General features: G+C 41.0%; 1 protein-coding gene across 1 annotated transcript in view; it reads left to right on the top strand.

Moving 5' to 3' along the window:
- Nucleotides 1-895: 895 nt before the first annotated feature.
- Nucleotides 896-16,654, top strand: part of MTX2 (metaxin 2) — a 37,830-nt gene continuing 22,071 nt past the window's right edge. Inside the window, exons 1-3 of the mRNA XM_059820487.1 lie at nucleotides 896-978; nucleotides 14,948-14,995; nucleotides 15,963-16,009. Of these exons, the coding sequence (XP_059676470.1) occupies nucleotides 939-978; nucleotides 14,948-14,995; nucleotides 15,963-16,009 (135 nt within the window). The 5' untranslated portion in view covers nucleotides 896-938. The remainder of the gene's footprint in view (nucleotides 979-14,947; nucleotides 14,996-15,962; nucleotides 16,010-16,654) is intronic.

Genomic DNA, 16,654 nt, shown 5'->3' on the forward strand with positions numbered 1-16,654 from the left:
GATATTGCCTCTGCGTGCCATGTGGAGTGTGTTAAGCTGACTTTCCATCAATAGCAGAGATTCCCCATGACTGGGGACTTTGTCTGAGCCACAGTATTTTTAAATGGGTTTTTTGATATTTCTCTGCTGGTCCAGCGCAGCCTCGCCCCCGACTCCTCTCAGTGGGACCGCAGCCTCTGTTGTACACATGTAATATACCACCAAGAAAGAGCTGCAAAATGTCTGCAATTATCCTTCGGTATACACTTCGTTAATTTTTCTACTAGAACACAGCTGAAGTCTCTGCAGCGTTCCAGCAGCCAGCCGTGTTTACGCTGCCGAAGGGTCTGGCGTCTGTCGTGAGGGCAGTAACGAACGCCACCGCTGCCCCGCACAGCCTTTACCCCCCGCACAGCCTTCACCCCCCGCACGGCGCTGCCCGGGGGGGCCCGACCGCCACCCCGACAACCCCTCTCCTCTCTCAGGGTATCGGCCGGAGTTCCTTGCTGCCGTCGGACAGATGGGAGTTTCGCCTTCGCTCCCCTTGGGGTGACACTTCCAAGTTGAGAGAATTATCACACCGTGGGTGACTATGCCCGTGTACCCCGGGGAACGTTCCCATGGGATGCGCGTTCAAAGGGCTTTTTCCTCAGGCTGGAGTAACTGAGGAGGTTGCGACACACATATCCCAAAATACCGGTTTGTTCGTGTCTTCCACAGCGCCCCTCCTCCGCCCGTTAAGCACTTCAAAGTGGGGAAGGGCTCCGCTCCGCACACCTACAAGCGGCGGCCCGCCGGCGCCCCGCCTCCCCCCCGGCAGCCGGCGGAGCGGCAGCGGCCGCGCGGCCCCGCCCCGGGCGGCGGGGGCGGGGCGGGCCCCGGATGCAGTTGCTGCCCCGGCGGCGCGGCGCCCAGTTCCTGTGCGTGCCCTCGGCCTGCCGCCGCCCGCCCTCCGCGACATGTCGCTGGTGGCGGAGGCCTTCGTGACTCAGCTGGCCGGTGAGGGGCGGGGGCGGGCGGGTGACGGCCCAGAGAACCGCGGGCGGGCGGGCGGGACGCCGCGGGCCCGGCCCGGCCCCACTTCTTGTCAGGCACTGCGCTCCGGCTCGCGGCCTGAGGGTGGCGGCGGAGCAGGAGCCGCCCCGCTGGGGTGCGGAGGCAGACCCTCGCGGCCTCGGTCCCCCGGGTGACCCCTCAGGACGGGACTGGGGCGCCGTGGGAGCGAGCCGGCCGCGCGTGCCTCGGGGAGGGGCGGCTGTGGGAGGCTAACGGCGGGCCGCGGGAGTCAGGGGTGCAGCACGGAGTTCCGCCCTGGGCGCGCTTCGCCTCAGGTCGCCCGCCTGGCGCTCCGAGACGAGGGCAGGCCACGCCACCCTGCGCAACTCCCCGCAGAGCACAGCGGTGCAGGTTCACCGGGTCCCCTCGTTTGTGGGGTCCCGAACCCCTAGCTATACTAGGGCTCATCTTTACTTTGATTTAATAACTTCTCTATCTTTAAAACTATTTACTTTTCTTTAGCGGCCCAAAAACCCATATCGTATTTATAATTTCAGCAGCTGGAGTTGAGTCCTGCACTGTGGGAGGGCCCAGTGCAGGGCCGTCCCCTCCCTGCTCACCCCCCTGCTCCCCACGGGCGCCCACCGTGCTTCCTGTGTTGCTCTTGTGAGGCTGAGAAACGTAATGGTACCTTTGCTACTTGTTAGTGCTCTTGTGATCTGCTGCAGCTGGGCCATGTAAACTGGATGTGAGCCCTGTTATAAAACAGAAACGTGTATCACTGTGGAATTATTTATCAAAAAGTGATGTTAATCTGCTCTCAAGGAAGAAGAAAACCTGAACCTCGGATAATTCCTGGCTGGGAAGTTCAAAACACATTTAATATGTCGCACACTGAAAGTCAGTGCGTTGGCCAGTTTCTCCTTACTTGTTATTCTCTGTTCCTGATTTCTTGCTGCTACACAAGCTCACAAGCAATAAATACTGCAAGGAAACAGCATTTTAATTGCTACTGACCTGTTGAGGAGCAAGCTGGTGTTTTGTTCCAGGAGCTGGGTCTTCTGGCACTCAGTAGAGGCCCCAGTGTAAGAGACTGAGTTGGATTCTCTACTATGAATGTACAGTTTCCAGACCAGGCTTGCCCCTGACTGGTAGGTAAAGTGAAGGTGGTGGATCTTGAGTCTGGGTGTGTAGAGGTACCCGTAGATAAGCTTGAAAGTTTTGGTGGGCTCTTAATTCATAGACATTAGCACAAGCCATGCTTACGTTCTAAGGCAGGAGCCCTGGATCCTCAGGATGTGGAGAATATGGTCACAATCAGCATTGCTTCATGCCATTTACTAGCCTTTATGATCTCTTTAGTATATTTTATTTGTATTGTGAAACACAAGGATAATGACATGTGTGAGTAGGTGTTGGTTCTGCTACATTCCTCTGCTCTGTGACCTTTATGAATATTCTAGAGTGACAGCTTGCTGATATTTACTTTTTTTCTGGAATTACAAATACAAACTCAAAACTATACTGTATGTAGGCATCTCATTGCTTTCTTGTTGAAAGTGCTGGGTTTTTTCGCAGCAACTTCCTGCCAAACAAGCAAATTGTTGTGGAATACAGCAATGACAGATCCAAATTAAGTATAGTGTAAGGAAAACGCGTTTTTGAAAAACTGGAAACAAGAAGACAAAGTTCTGCAACAACTGGTTCTTTCCCTCCATGCTAAAGCGTTCTTCCTCTATTCCTGGAGAGATTCTTGCCTCCCCTACAGAATAGCTGCATGCTGCTTATACTAGTCTCAGACTCTCATGTTAACAATTGTACTGTTAAGGTGCTGCTTTGAGGGCATCAGAGCTGCTCAAGTACTGCTGGACCCTTAGATTTTAGATTTAATAAGCTTAAAACATTAACACCTCATCTTTTACCTGTCAGTCACAGGTTAAGTGATGTTCATTTTCTTTTTATAGGTAAAATAATATGTAGGCATCTAATAGAAAAATACTGGCAATGCTCCTCTATTTTTGCAGAGGAGAAATAGTTGGTGCTTATTTTATTAATCTTGTACTTCTGCTGGATACGCAATTACTTCCTGTGACTCAAGGTACAGTACAAATCCTTGTTGCAGACCTGTCCACTGAATCATTCTTTAAAACAAAATTAGGACATTGCCTTTGCTTTCCCAAAAGCGAATCGCTGTCAAAAGCAGTTATCTGCCCTGAAAATAAAAAATACCTTTGCGAGTGGGTCGTGGCCTTCCTAGCTCAGCTGTATTATGTATCGGTCCCAGACTGTAACTAAATAACGGCAAAATCATTCAGTTTGTTCATACGGAAGATTTTCCTAGGAAAAAAACCCCAAAAGTTATCCAGGATCTTGGCTAATACCCTCCACACTTCTAGATTTCTTGAGACATTGCACAGACACAGAGAATATTTCATTCTGGTACCAAGAAGATATAAATGTCCCACAAATGTAAGAATATTTGTGAGGAAAAAAAATGATGTATCTGCAAGGAAAAAATACCGCTTAACAATGACACTTGTTTTAATAGCGTCTTATCCCCATATCTGTGGTTGTGAATACTGCCTTTCTGTTATGCATGGATGGAAATGTAAGAATGATTGAGAATTTTTTCCATGTCTATAAAAATGAAATTTGATCAGCTTGTCATCGAGGGTCCTGTTCATGAAGACTGTCGCTTTGTCATGGCAGGTACAATGAACTACTGCTGCTCTAACATGTAACAGCTATAAAGCATGGGTCTTTGTATGCAGGTGTTTAAAGGCAATCATCCCAGCATAGTTAGTTTTCTAGAAATGTTGTAAAAGCTGAGGGGAGAGTTTTAGTAGAGAAGAGGATCATAACTTTCTTTTGACACACTGACTTTCTTGTGTATGTATCAGATTTTTTTTTTTTAAGGTACTACCTATCTTCATCTTTCCTGCACCTTATGCATTCACTTCTGATGTGCCTACTCACTGTCTTGGCATGAATTGAAACACAGAAAATACCATCTGAACATAAGGAAAACTTTTTTTACTGTGAGGATGGTTTAACATTGGAGCAGGTTGCTCAGAGCAGTTGTGGAGTCTCCATCCCTGGAGATGCTCAGCACCAAACTGGAGATGGCCCTGGGCAACCTGCTGCAGCTGATCCTGGATCTCCAGAACTGCCTTCCAACCTCAGCTGTTCTGTGACCATCAGTTGCTTAGCCCTCTTGCACTGCTGCAGTAATTCAGCACCCTCTCTGTGCAACATGCATTCACCTGAACATGCTGAGCATAGCCTGCTACTGTAATGCATTAATGATTAAATACAAAACGATGACTAAATCACTTACGTGGCGTAAAACACTTGCTTTAGTGCCATTCAACTGTTCGCTTACACAAAAATATAAAGAGGCTGATGCCGTGTCTCAGGTAATAATAAACAAATATTTCCATAGCTTTGTGAATTGCAAGCGTGTTATGTCACATTTTAAATCATCTATTTCTGAACTGTAAAAAATATTAATTGGATAATATGGTAGAGAATTTGTTTAGAGTAGTGCAGCATCAATCACATACTAACGGGATAGGAAATGAGTGTTTATACTGTAAGAAGAATTAGAGTGCCAGCTTTCAAGCGGTCCTGAACATTAATCTTTCTAACTCTAGTAGTTTCGAGAAGCTGACTGCTCAAATCATCTATAAAAGATTGTTGAAAAGATGTTTAATTGATCACTAAATTACTCAGTATGCTTTACTTTTTTTTTCCCCCAAAACATTAGTTTTAGATCAGTGATCAAAAGAGAGAAAATAATGTCCTTGTTTGTCCTTTGATCTCTGGAAAATTACTTCTGTTTATTGCCGTTGAGTTACGTCCAAGGGTCTTAGGCTAGTTTTAATACTAAGGGAAATGAATGCAGTTTGAAAAACAGATGCCCTTCTGCCTTTAGATATTTTACATTCTTAGTGAGTCTACCTCCAATGTGACGTGCCAGAGCAAAAATAAATCTGACATGCATGCTTTATGTATTAAGACAAGCTGCAGTTTGGCTGAGAACAAATACATGGGGAATGAAACCTGACCACCTAAATTGTTCTTGCACATAAAGACATAAAATTTAAACTGAGTATGCATTTTGTGCATCAAAATGTGCATAGGTAAATGTTAACATTTCCTGCATATGTAAGGTGAAAAAAATAGTTATTCTTGCTTAATAATAGGTTGTCTGCAGCACAGATTGTTTAAGCCTGCTGCACAGGTGCTTGTAGTCAAAAAGAGGTGATTTGAAAATACCAAATTTGTCAGGCTGTATGATTTTATCTTACAGTGTTATTTTATATGTGCTTTTTTTTTTCTGTAATCAGACTAAAGGAATCCCTTTAACTCCTGTTCAGTTTCAATAAACAAGTCTCTTACACTGCTCTTGCCAATTTGTGCTCAGACACATACGTTTTATGACTTGATTTGAACCAATCCTTTGAGGGGTTTGCCTATATAATCTTTTTTTAGGTCAGGGGCAAAATTACTTTCTTTCACCGTTATTATAGTACAGTATGTATTTCATTTTGAGAGATTGTTATTTCTTGTTTTTAAGAAGCAATATAATTACAGTTTATAATAGAGGATGCTTCTATAGTTGTTTCTGGCTCCATTAAGACTAAGCAGTCTTTCTCTAATCAGCATTTTATTGGTACACGTTTTCTGCTAAAGTAGTATCTTCTTTTCTCATGCCAGAAATGAGATTGCCAGAAATAATGGTAACAAAATTAGTAAACAAAAAGTAACATGTATTTTGATATTGTCCAGTTTGATTTGCAAGTGAGCTTTCATGAGTTGTAGAATGATTCGGATATGAGTGCTGTTTAGGAGCCTAACTGTTCACCTCACAAGAGGTCATAGAAGAACAACTTTGGAGAGGAACCAGATTTTTCTTATCTTTCTCACTCCTTTTTTCTCTCTGGTCCTTGGATGCTCTGTTCTCTGACTGTCCCTAGGCACTAACTTGGTCTCTTCCTGTAGGTTTGGACCTTGTGAGCTGCTTCCTTTTCAAAACAGGAATGAATGAAAGAGCTTGGTTGCTGTCCTCCTTTGCTCTAGTTGAACAGGCATTGCATGTTGCTGCGTTGCTGGGCATTTTCAGCTGTCTGTTTTGAAAGCAAGTGAGAAACTGTAGCTGCAGGCAAGCCATGGGGAGGACAGAGAGAAAGTCCACACCGGGTTCTGAAATTTTTATTGTTATTATTTTTAAATTCTGGTCTTTAGCTATTAAGAAGATGACATAGATGTCATGTGAACATGGATGTTTTAATACAAACTGGAAGAAGTTACATGTAGTAGTAAAACCTATGAAATGTGTAGGAAGGATTGGAAACATCAAAGGAAAAAAATACAATGGTGCTGCAAAGAACACAGGAAAAATTGATACCAGTCTCATCTGGGGGGAAAAAAGCCCAACCAAAAAACTGGAATGTGCGTACTGAATTGGAAAGTAAAAATGCTGAGAGATGGGAATCTTTTAACAGTTCTGCCTTCTAGCTGTTGTATAATGAAATTGAAGCCAATGTAATGCTTGCATCCCTAGCAAGAACTTTCAAAGTCTAACTGCATGTGTATTCTTTTTTTTTTTTTTTTTTTTTGCATTTAAATGCCATATTGGAGAAACTCTGGATGCATTGGAGTGTGTTCACTGAAAGCCTTGGAAAAGAAATGAGGAAGACTGTGAGGGTATGATTAAGAGAACAGGATAAACGTTTTCAGATTTTGAAGTAGGGAGTCTGCAGTATTTCCCAGAGGTGAGGAAGAGCCTAAGAGGTGCTTTTGCAAATACCATTGTTTGTTTTGGGCTGATACCATTGTTTGTTTTGGGCTGAATTAAAGACTGTGAGCCCTAAAGCAGCATCTTGCCCCTTGCTAGTGGCAGTGCTTGGCTGGCTGACTGCACCAATGCCAACTGTTCGCATTTCTACCCTGCGGAGCTTTCCTGCCTCAAGATCTCAGCTCTTCTCGCCCCTTTGCAAGACTCTGGTACAGAGTCTCTGTTGTCATCACTTTGTATCTCCTGGTACTGCTGTGCTCAGGGCTGTGGGCAAGATAGGAAAGATAGAATGAAGGGGAGCCTTAACGAAAGGCCAGAGGGGCCAGGGCTGGGTGAGCAGGAACTGTGTGTGTCGGGAGCCGCTTTTGGAGCAGGTATGGGATATTGAGGTCCTGTCTGGCAGGACAGCTGCGTAGGATCACTATTGTGATCAGAGTGTGGGTGCTGTGGATGAGAAAACAGGGAGCTCTTTGGTGCATTTTGCAAAAGTGGTGTTCAGACTGCCTGCCAAACATCCTTAGGGGAGGAGGAGTTCAGACTACCACAGAGAAGGAGGAATCTCAATCTAAGAGAGCTTTCAGAGGACTGATTTAGAGTATATAAATGTAGATAACATGGCTAAGAAATGTCCCAGTCCAGTAAGGCACTTAAGGCATTCATGAGTATCATACCTCCACTGTCCTACTCTTCACAGCTCCTGTGCTTGAAGTTTCACTTCTTGAGTCAGGGCCAAAGAGGGGCAAGGGACTTAAGTAGCACAAAGGGAAGGGATTGATTTAGAGATCTGTAAAAAGCTATAATTAAGAATTACAAGGCTGCTTTGAAGATGGAACATTAATGCTGAATATCAGGAATAACTAAAATAGCTCCAGCTTGTCAGGACTTTATAAATAAATCTTTTGAGATCATTTAGCTGGCACACTCTTTGACTTTTCTGAAGAAATCCAGATGTTGATTTAGGAACAACTTTTATTTATGGATTTGATTTTGTTGAGATTTTTTGGCCTCCTCTCCTGATGGGAGGCATGATTCTGCAAGCGTGGAGATGCTGAGCGATCTCACTCCTGTGGCCTCCCCTAGCAGTGAGAGCGCTGAGCACCCTGGAGGATTGAACCGCAGATGTGTACACTCTGGGAAGCCAAGTCAAAGACAGTAACAGAATTGGACTAATGCTTAAATACATGCAATTAATAGCTTTCTTGGAGGGTGAAGAAGCAGATTGTGTCATGCTAAGTGGCTGCTGTAGTAATGTCACACGCCGACACTCTTAGTGGTGCAGCCACAGGAAACTTGAGTTTGAGAATTGCTGCTGAGATTGAGTCTTTATGTTGACAGTCTGCTTGATCAATAATTACTGAACAGTCATGATTTATCTGAATTGTAATATCTCTACAAAGGAGGCCTGGGATGGATTTAAGCAAATGATGTAATTTTTTGATACATGATTTAGTGCATACTCTTTAACTTTTGTGAAAGTCGGTTTTCATTTGGCAAGGCACTATGAAACACTTTTTGGTCCTTTGTCAGCAGAGCCAGGGAGTTGCTGATGCTTTCATTTTTTCTTGGCCCTTGCTAGTTTACAGGATCAGGCCAATTACATGAAATTGATCTGTACTCAGTGTGGGTGGGTTGAACTGGTGGGTCTTAAGGCAGCTAATTCACAACTTTGTTGTACTTCCTCTATTGATCGCCATTAATGTACAAGATGTATATTTTTAACTGCTTGGGTTCCAAAGTGGCTGCAGCTTCACTGTATTAATCAAAATATACCCCTCCACTTATTTCCTGAATAAGGATATAGAAGCACATGAATTCCTGGCATTTTCTTTTTAAACAATGTGTTGCTACTTGAAAATATGACCAATTTGTATTACGAAAAAAGAATGAAGTGATCATCTGCTTCTTTTTGATGCATCTTAACATCAAGCGGTTAATAATCCTCTTTCCTTCTGGAGTCTGTGGGATAGCTTTCCATGTGGTTAGGGGGTCCCCCTATAGCACTAGTCTTAGGAAACCAGAAAGGGTAACTTTTCCTGCTGATTTTTATGATGTTTGCTGCATCATGTTTGGAGACTTGTAAGTAATGTTATTGGATGTGGATGTGGCCCAGATGTAAGATTAAATTTCTTTTTAGTGTTCACTCTTGTGAGAAAACAGTTTTGAGGTATCTCATTATAATTTAATCAAATTTGTACCTAGGGAGAGGCTGAAGGAAACTATGTGGAAATAATGGGTAAGTTAATCTCTCCAGCTGTAATATTGCAATACAGCCATTCAAATTAATGCCAACTTTTTTTTTTTGTTTTTAATAGAGGATATCTTGCCTCTTGATTGTTTTAACAGGCCTTTAATGCCATGTGAACCAAACTGGTAAATACAGATGTTTTAGCTTTCCTCCTTTTTATGAAAGTTTAATATCAAATTGTTTAAGAAGACTATAACAGAAAGGAAACTGATCCATGCAAATGTGGTGACTTTAGAGAAGGAGTAGTCTTTATTTCTATACGATCAATAAACAACTCTTAACATTGCAAGAAATTGCTCTGTCTGAGAAGATCATATGTTCCTGGGCCAGGTCCTAGCATCACCTACACAACAGCATACAGTTAACTGCGTGGAAGAGCTTGTTAGTAGACTGAGTACTTCATTTACAGAAGCAGAAAGAAGGTATCAAAGGATAAATTGCTGGCATACTGAGAATTCAGTAAATTTTAGTTTATAGGAGATTTGGGGCAGAGATTGTCTTGATTTACTTCTCACTGTATAGTTTCAGTACTTGAGAAGTAATCAACAGGATAGTAACATTCAGTGTTAATTCTTTAGCCTTGATTCTTATTAGGCATCGTCTAGTTTTCTAACAGAAAATTATTTCTATCTGCATTGCCTTCCAAAAATGTTCTTGCCCTGCCAAAATTCTATGGTATTGCTAAGAGCTGGGAACAACCTAATTTCAAGTTGAGTGTTTTCCTACAAAAACTTCTAACCTGTTGGTAAGTTCATTTTCTGGGCAGGAGGGAACATCGTGATGCCTGGATCCAGAGGTCTCTGGCATTTGTCTGTGAATGATACTTAACAATGCTGCAGTTTGATAACAAGTGTGCTAAATGAGTGTCAGACTACCAGGGCAAACCACGCTGTATACCCTGCTGCTTGAAACTGGCTATTCATACTAGACCGCTGAAATGGCTAAATAGTTGTTTAGCATATTCCACAATCTAACATGCAAGGTATTTTGTGTCTTCTCATTTTCACAGTCAGAGTCTTATATTTTTAAGTGACAGGATTAGAGGCGTAACTGTAAACCATTTATTTCATTACATCTCTTTCATCATCGTGAAGCTGCTTGGGGAAGGTGGATGAAAATGTCTGTTTCCCCCATCCATTCAGGCAGCACTGACACAGGATGAATAGTTTCCCAGTAATTCAGAACGTAGGAGTTGAAACTGAGTTTTGTATACTCATAAAGAAACTCTGAACAGCCTGGACACGGAATTGGTGGGGCCGAGGCACTGTGGAGCATCTTGGGAATGTGGTGCTTCCTCTTGCACAGACTTCACTGGGGGAATGTTGTTACAGTCTCTCATTCTTTGAATTAAAATCCACCTGCAGTATTAAAATACCTGCAAGTATAGTATGTCCTGTTTTGAGAGCATTATGTGCATTCTTCTCTCTTGCCATCCCAAAAGTATTTGGGTCTTATTACTGTCTTATTACTGAAATAGCAGGCTGAAACAGCTGGAAACTTTGAAATCAAAATGCTATTTGAATATCTGTCTCTGGCTTTAATGTTGCTCAAGTAAAACATTTCACCACAAAGTCTGAAAAATGCACCTAATGCAATACATTTTTAGTGGCAAAGAATTTGATGTGACTGTCATGACTCATTCTGTATTTTGGAATTTTTTTGTAAAAGCAGAAATTATGTATTTTCTAAGTCATTCTCTGACATGACAGGTGAGGAGTCTAGGAATCTGTTTTAATAGATACTTACAAACCTGAGTAATTAAGACTCCACTGGGAAAATGCAACACACCAGTTCACAGAATTTTCTTCTAAAAGTCTAATTTGACACCTAAGAGCCCTGTAAACACTCTGAAATCTGCATTTTCTATGCTAAACTGTTAATAAGTAAAACACTTTGACTAACAATTATGTTGAGCTTAGTGAAATTTTCATGCATTTTTAGTCATCCACAAAGCCAAAGAAGATTTTATGTCAGTGGTCTACTTGCCATTTGACTTCTCCAGTTGTTGTGGTGCTGCATCTGCTGAATTCTCAGCTCCTAGAATAACAAGGCTTATGCAGTGATGCTTTCTGTGTCCATGTCCCTTTAATTTCACTTCCCAGTAACTTTTGAACTCAGAGCTCATTTCAGACAAATTTAACAGGGAGGACTGATCCTGCAGATGGTTGTTTCCTGTAACTGGCATTAAAACAAGCAGTGTGGTAGAGGAGAAGTAGGGAAAGACAACGGCATGAGGTTTGCTTGTCCTGAACAAACAGCAGAGAATCCACATGAAAGACTAAATATTTGCATTCATTAAGCATGGGAAAAGTTTCAGTAGGGTGGGAAAACAACTTTTACTAAAGACTGCAGGCCTGAGAGAGAGACCCATTGAAAACCACACAATAGTAATTCCTCTGATTATGGAGGCAGAAGGAAGAACCAAATAGTTCCTTATTCTTAAGATATGTAGAGAAGCTATTCCTGTAAGGCATACTTCCAGGCAGTTATTTCATCCTCTGAGCAGCTAATGATAAAAATGTCTGCTGCGTAGGATCTAACACATAAATGTGATTCTGTGTTGAAAGCTTCTGAAACTGAATTGACATCACATTTGTTAATTTTCTCTTTATATACCTAGCGCCACAGTAGCTGTGGTTAGCAGGGAAACGAACATCTACAGACCAGAAGATTATAGTTGTCGAAGGATAAACTGGATTTGACTTCATTAGTGCACAAATGATAAGTTTGTGAGGAGTTATTATAGCATTAATCAACTTGATGGATTGGAAATATGACAGAACTGAAGCAGCGTGTAATATTAGTGCCTATTATTCTACAAATTATGTCTTCACCTACATTCATAAGGCAAGAGTCATTGCCGTACATTAAAGATGTTACACACTTTCTCCTCTTGTGGAGGCATGTGACATCCCTTCAGCGATTCCTTCTCCTCTTTCCCCAGCGGGGTTCTGGTCTCCCTTAGCTGCATGGCAGCTTGGGAGCTGATATTTGAATTTAGCTTGCACCTTATGAACCTGAACTTCTCATGTAGTAGTGTGTATTAGACTTCTTGCTTCATCAGAAGAAAATATTTCATACTCTAAACATCTTGAAAGAAAGTGAGTGAGTAGAAATTGGAAGATCATGGGACAGATAGTGAGTGGGTATTTAATTCTTTGATTTCCAAAGGATTGCACAGGCTTTGTGTATGTACCTCCGGTATCGTTGAACACGATCTGCTGCATGCAATTCTGAATGCATGCTGCAGAGTATTTTTTCTAGGATATGAGTAATAATATGTGACTCTTAACATGATGTTGATTGTTTTAAAATCCAATCTGTACAGTGATAGCAAAATCAATTATCTTTTATCTGGTCTGCCTACAAAGAACTGAAGGCCTCAGTTCAAGGCTCATGAGCATGTGTATACCTCGTCCAAACGGTCTGAATTGTGACCTCCTTCTGGAGACCGTCAGGTGCCAAGTGCAGGGTGGTATTACTCATTAATTTTCTTAGAACTGCTTAAATTTGGAGTTTAAGGTGTACTAATAACAAAGGCTGAGATTTTCATGTGGCTGTTTGTCCTCGTTTCATTTACTTGTCAAAAGACACATGTTACTACACAACTAAACTGTGAGTGAATGAATGAATGAATGCAAAGATTTTAAACTATGCTTGTCCTTTCCTTCCTTCAAGTTGGGCATGTGCTCCTGTGTACTAAGACTGTGGGATAAAGACTTCGTATCATGACTAATGAAATTAGGGTCAGCAGATACGGTTCATGAAAATCTGTGTGTGATCAGTAGAATGTGGAAAGAAAATTTAAGCTGATAAGGGCAAACAAGTTACAAAAAATAATCCACTTGTGTTTTAGTTTATAGCATGGATATGGCATGCCTTAGCAGCAGTGTAGTTTTGCATTCTGTGTGCCAAGAAGCTGTTTTATAGATCTGTCTATCTATATCTATATCTCCATGGCTGCATATAGCTTAGTGCCAGGATCAGATTGGAATTAGTTTTAATTTCTTGAAATATACCTAGCTCTTTTGTTGGAAAATGAAAAGTTCACTTGATTTTTGTGGGCCTGAAATATTTCAGCTACGTGCTTGTGTGAAAATAGGCCACTTCCAGTTTGGGCCAGAATGCAAGAATTAGATATAAATCTGACATTCTAGTCTGAAGAGACTAGTTTGGGCCAAAATCCAAGAATTAGATATAAATCTGACATTCTCGTCTGAAGAGGGTCAGGCAAAAATTTTCAGTAGAAATGGGCTCATGCAATTTGAAGTTCTCCCTACCATTTTGGGCATGTAAAAAGGATGTTTTCAATGGTTGGCTGGAGTATTTACGATATCAAGGTACCTTCATGACTTAGTTACTTCTGTAAGTATCTCAGAGCCCAGCACTGATAAGTTTGCTAAAGTACAGTAATAATATTCTTAATTTCCTCATTCCATTTGCTCTTGCAAGACTTCAGTGGACCTGAAGAAATGTATGTTAGATAAATTATTTTAAACAGTTAAGGCTGTAGTACTGCAGACACTATCTCAGCCTCTTTATTTAAAGAAGTAAATGTACTTCCACCTCAAGAATTTTTACTCCAGGGCAAAACTTTAATGGAGGGGTGTAAAACCAATAACTGCTACAATAAAACATAAAACATTTTTTCATGACACTTAAATGTGATTAGTTGCTTTCTCATGCCTGTACTAGTATAGCTTTGATAGGCTCTGTGCCTTAATGTTAGAGGCAGTGACCTTTGCAAAACTGTGTACAGTGTTATAAGCTTTACAGTTCTATGTGACTTCCATAAAAGTTAATACTTCATGAGTATCCAAAAAGAATGATAGTTAGAAAATTGTGCACTTTTTTTTTCTTTGAGTTCTGAGGGCAAAGACACAAAGAATGACCTTACTGAAGCCAGTGGCGTAGTTCTGTTTGAACCACACATAGTTATTTATAGACATTATTGCTTTAAAAAAAACAATTTATGTGATTAGAGCATTAATTTTGTTTACAAATAGCTAGTTTGGGTAGAACACAAGGTTTGAATTGGTGTTTAAAAATAGATTTTGAATCAGACATTAACAAGGAATGTAATGGAGACAAAACAATGTGATGACCTGTCTTAATGCTACCATTAACAGTAAATCAGTAGTGATTATTATTTTTGCCTTCCCATAAATTCAAGTGGTGCATGATTGATTAAGTGCAACGGTTCTCAACTGGAAGATGTGATTGTCTTTTGTTTCCTTGCTTTTTTTTTTTTAACAACTGTTCAACTGTTTTGAACAACTGATGATGCAGTTTTTTTAATGCATATTGACATTCCCGTTTTAGGGTTGACCAGTGCATCATTTAAAGCAATAGGTAGTCCCAGTTGTCCTGGTGGGTAGGTTTCTGACATGCCTGAGCACCTGGCTTTGTGGGTATTATATAGGACCAGTGAGGACACAACTTTAAAAGGCAGAAAGCTTTTCCATTTCCCCAAAGCATTCTTCACACTAGGTTTGGAGGTTTGTGCCTCTCTCCTCTGTGTCTTGTTCTGTTATTTGCAGAATTCTTTGTTAAGTACCTTAAATACTTGCTCTTGAGAGCGGCCAGAATTGTGATGGGAATGTGCACAAGGATGTTTTTATAGTGGAGGGAAGATAGCTGCTTTAGCTGCTTGAGAATTACAAGGCCATTCTGTAACGTAGTTTGAATTTTAGCTTTTCATGCAACATTAATTTAGGGACTTAGTTTTCTGCTCTGTGTTGTCCCTCTGTGAGCAGGAGAGAAGTATGGGAGAAGAGAGTGACAGTGGGACATTTTTAGGGCAGGTTAAATCTTGCATCAGCAACTTTGCAGTTTGAGTTCCTGCTCTAGGTAACTTTCGTGTTCAGTTAGCATCTGCAAGCACATAGTTGTTTGGCTTGCTTAATTAATTCCTTTTCTTTCCACAGCTGCAGAGCCTTGGCCTGAAAATGCTGCATTGTATCAGCAACTGAAGGGTGGGTACACTGGTTTTTGCAATTAATAATTACTTTATTTTTAGAAAATGCATTAAATATGCACTAAGATAATTAACCACAAGGAAGCACAGAAACTGTTAAAAGAGTCCTTTGTGTTGTTTGGTCAGAGGTTTTAGCTACGCTTGCATCTGCCAATATAAACCAGCTATTCAAGGCCTATAAGGTCCTTGGTTTATTATTGACTCATTATATTGGCTGCTGTAGGCAGTGTAAAATGATGTGGTTGCAGGCACAGTTGGCAGATTTACTGCACCAATAGCTGAGGCAGCAGATTTTTGAAGTCTTGTGGTAAAGTGGGCTCTCAGTAAAAAGGAACTGTTAAAATGTATAGGCTAGGATGGTTCAGGCTCCCTTTAGCAGCTCTTCATATATCATCAGATCACATTATGGCCCCCATTTGGGGCTCAGCAGCCTGCTACAGTTGTCAGAAGACTGCAAAGTAATGAAGACTAATAGGTAGCAGCCCTAGTCTTCTAAGCATGGAATTTTTATTGCAGTGAACTTGTCATCTTTCTTTTGTGTGACAGACCTAGACACAGTGTGCAATATTAACTGCAAGCTGCTTTTATAGGTTTCTGAATGCTTTTACTTTTTAGCCAGAGGAGTTATGAAGATGCGGTTTTATTTAACTTTGATTAGAACAAGAGTAATTGGCATAAACCTCAAGCATTTGGTTTTTAGTTGTGAGCATTTTTTTATTGTACATTGGTAGTAATGTATAATAAATGCAATTGCATTTGCAGGAGAAATATTCCTGGTATTTTTTTTTCTTTCTTTTTTTTAATATTCATATCACAGGTTTTCTAGTCCAGCTGCAGCATAATTATATATGTGCTCCTTGTTTTATGCATAGGAAATGCATCCCAGAATGGCTTACAGTTACAGGTCAGTAGCTAAATGGGCACTGTTTTTCGTAATAGTGTTTTTTGTTTTTTTCTTTCAACAGAGGAACAGATTTTGCTTTCTGATAATGCGTCTTCCCTTGCTGTTCAGGTAAAATGTCATGTTTTCTAAACTAAAGATGTTAATTCCATTTTATTTTTTGAATGCTAAAGTAACTGTATTTAGCTAAATAAGTAATTTAAGAATTATTTTCGTCAAAATCAATGATTTATTTCCTGCACCTGATGTGGTTTACATTGTCATTGAAGTGCCAGAGCCTAAAGGACGTGAGGATTTTGAGAGTCCTGTACAGAGTGCCGCTGCTTGTACTCATATTGGTCTATGTTTGTACAGTATCTGCTTGTCTGCCTACTCTGGGAACTGTGCATGGTTCCCATCTTTTGTCACTTGATGTGCTAGTTCATCTTGTAACATCTTGCATGATGCTTGCTGGTTATTTAATTCTCAAAGCTAATAGTGCCCCAAAGTTGAGGCATATTTGCTTCATGCTGTGGGCATCAAATCTCTGTATGTCTCTGACAGGTTTTTTCAATTTCATCATGTATATAGAGTTGAGATCCAATGTGGTTTTTAGAAATAGTCCATATAATTGACAAACTTGCATCTCTAATTGACTTAAAAGCACCTCTGTGGCTGTGAAGTCCACATAAACTCCATTAACCTGTTAGGTTCAGTAACCCCAAATCTCGAGGGGATGTTTTCCCCATTAGTAGAGAGGGCCTGGCTTTCAGAAGT

The sequence above is a fragment of the Gavia stellata genome, chromosome 8 (assembly GCF_030936135.1).
Source record: "Gavia stellata isolate bGavSte3 chromosome 8, bGavSte3.hap2, whole genome shotgun sequence".
NCBI classification, from domain to species: domain Eukaryota; kingdom Metazoa; phylum Chordata; class Aves; order Gaviiformes; family Gaviidae; genus Gavia; species Gavia stellata.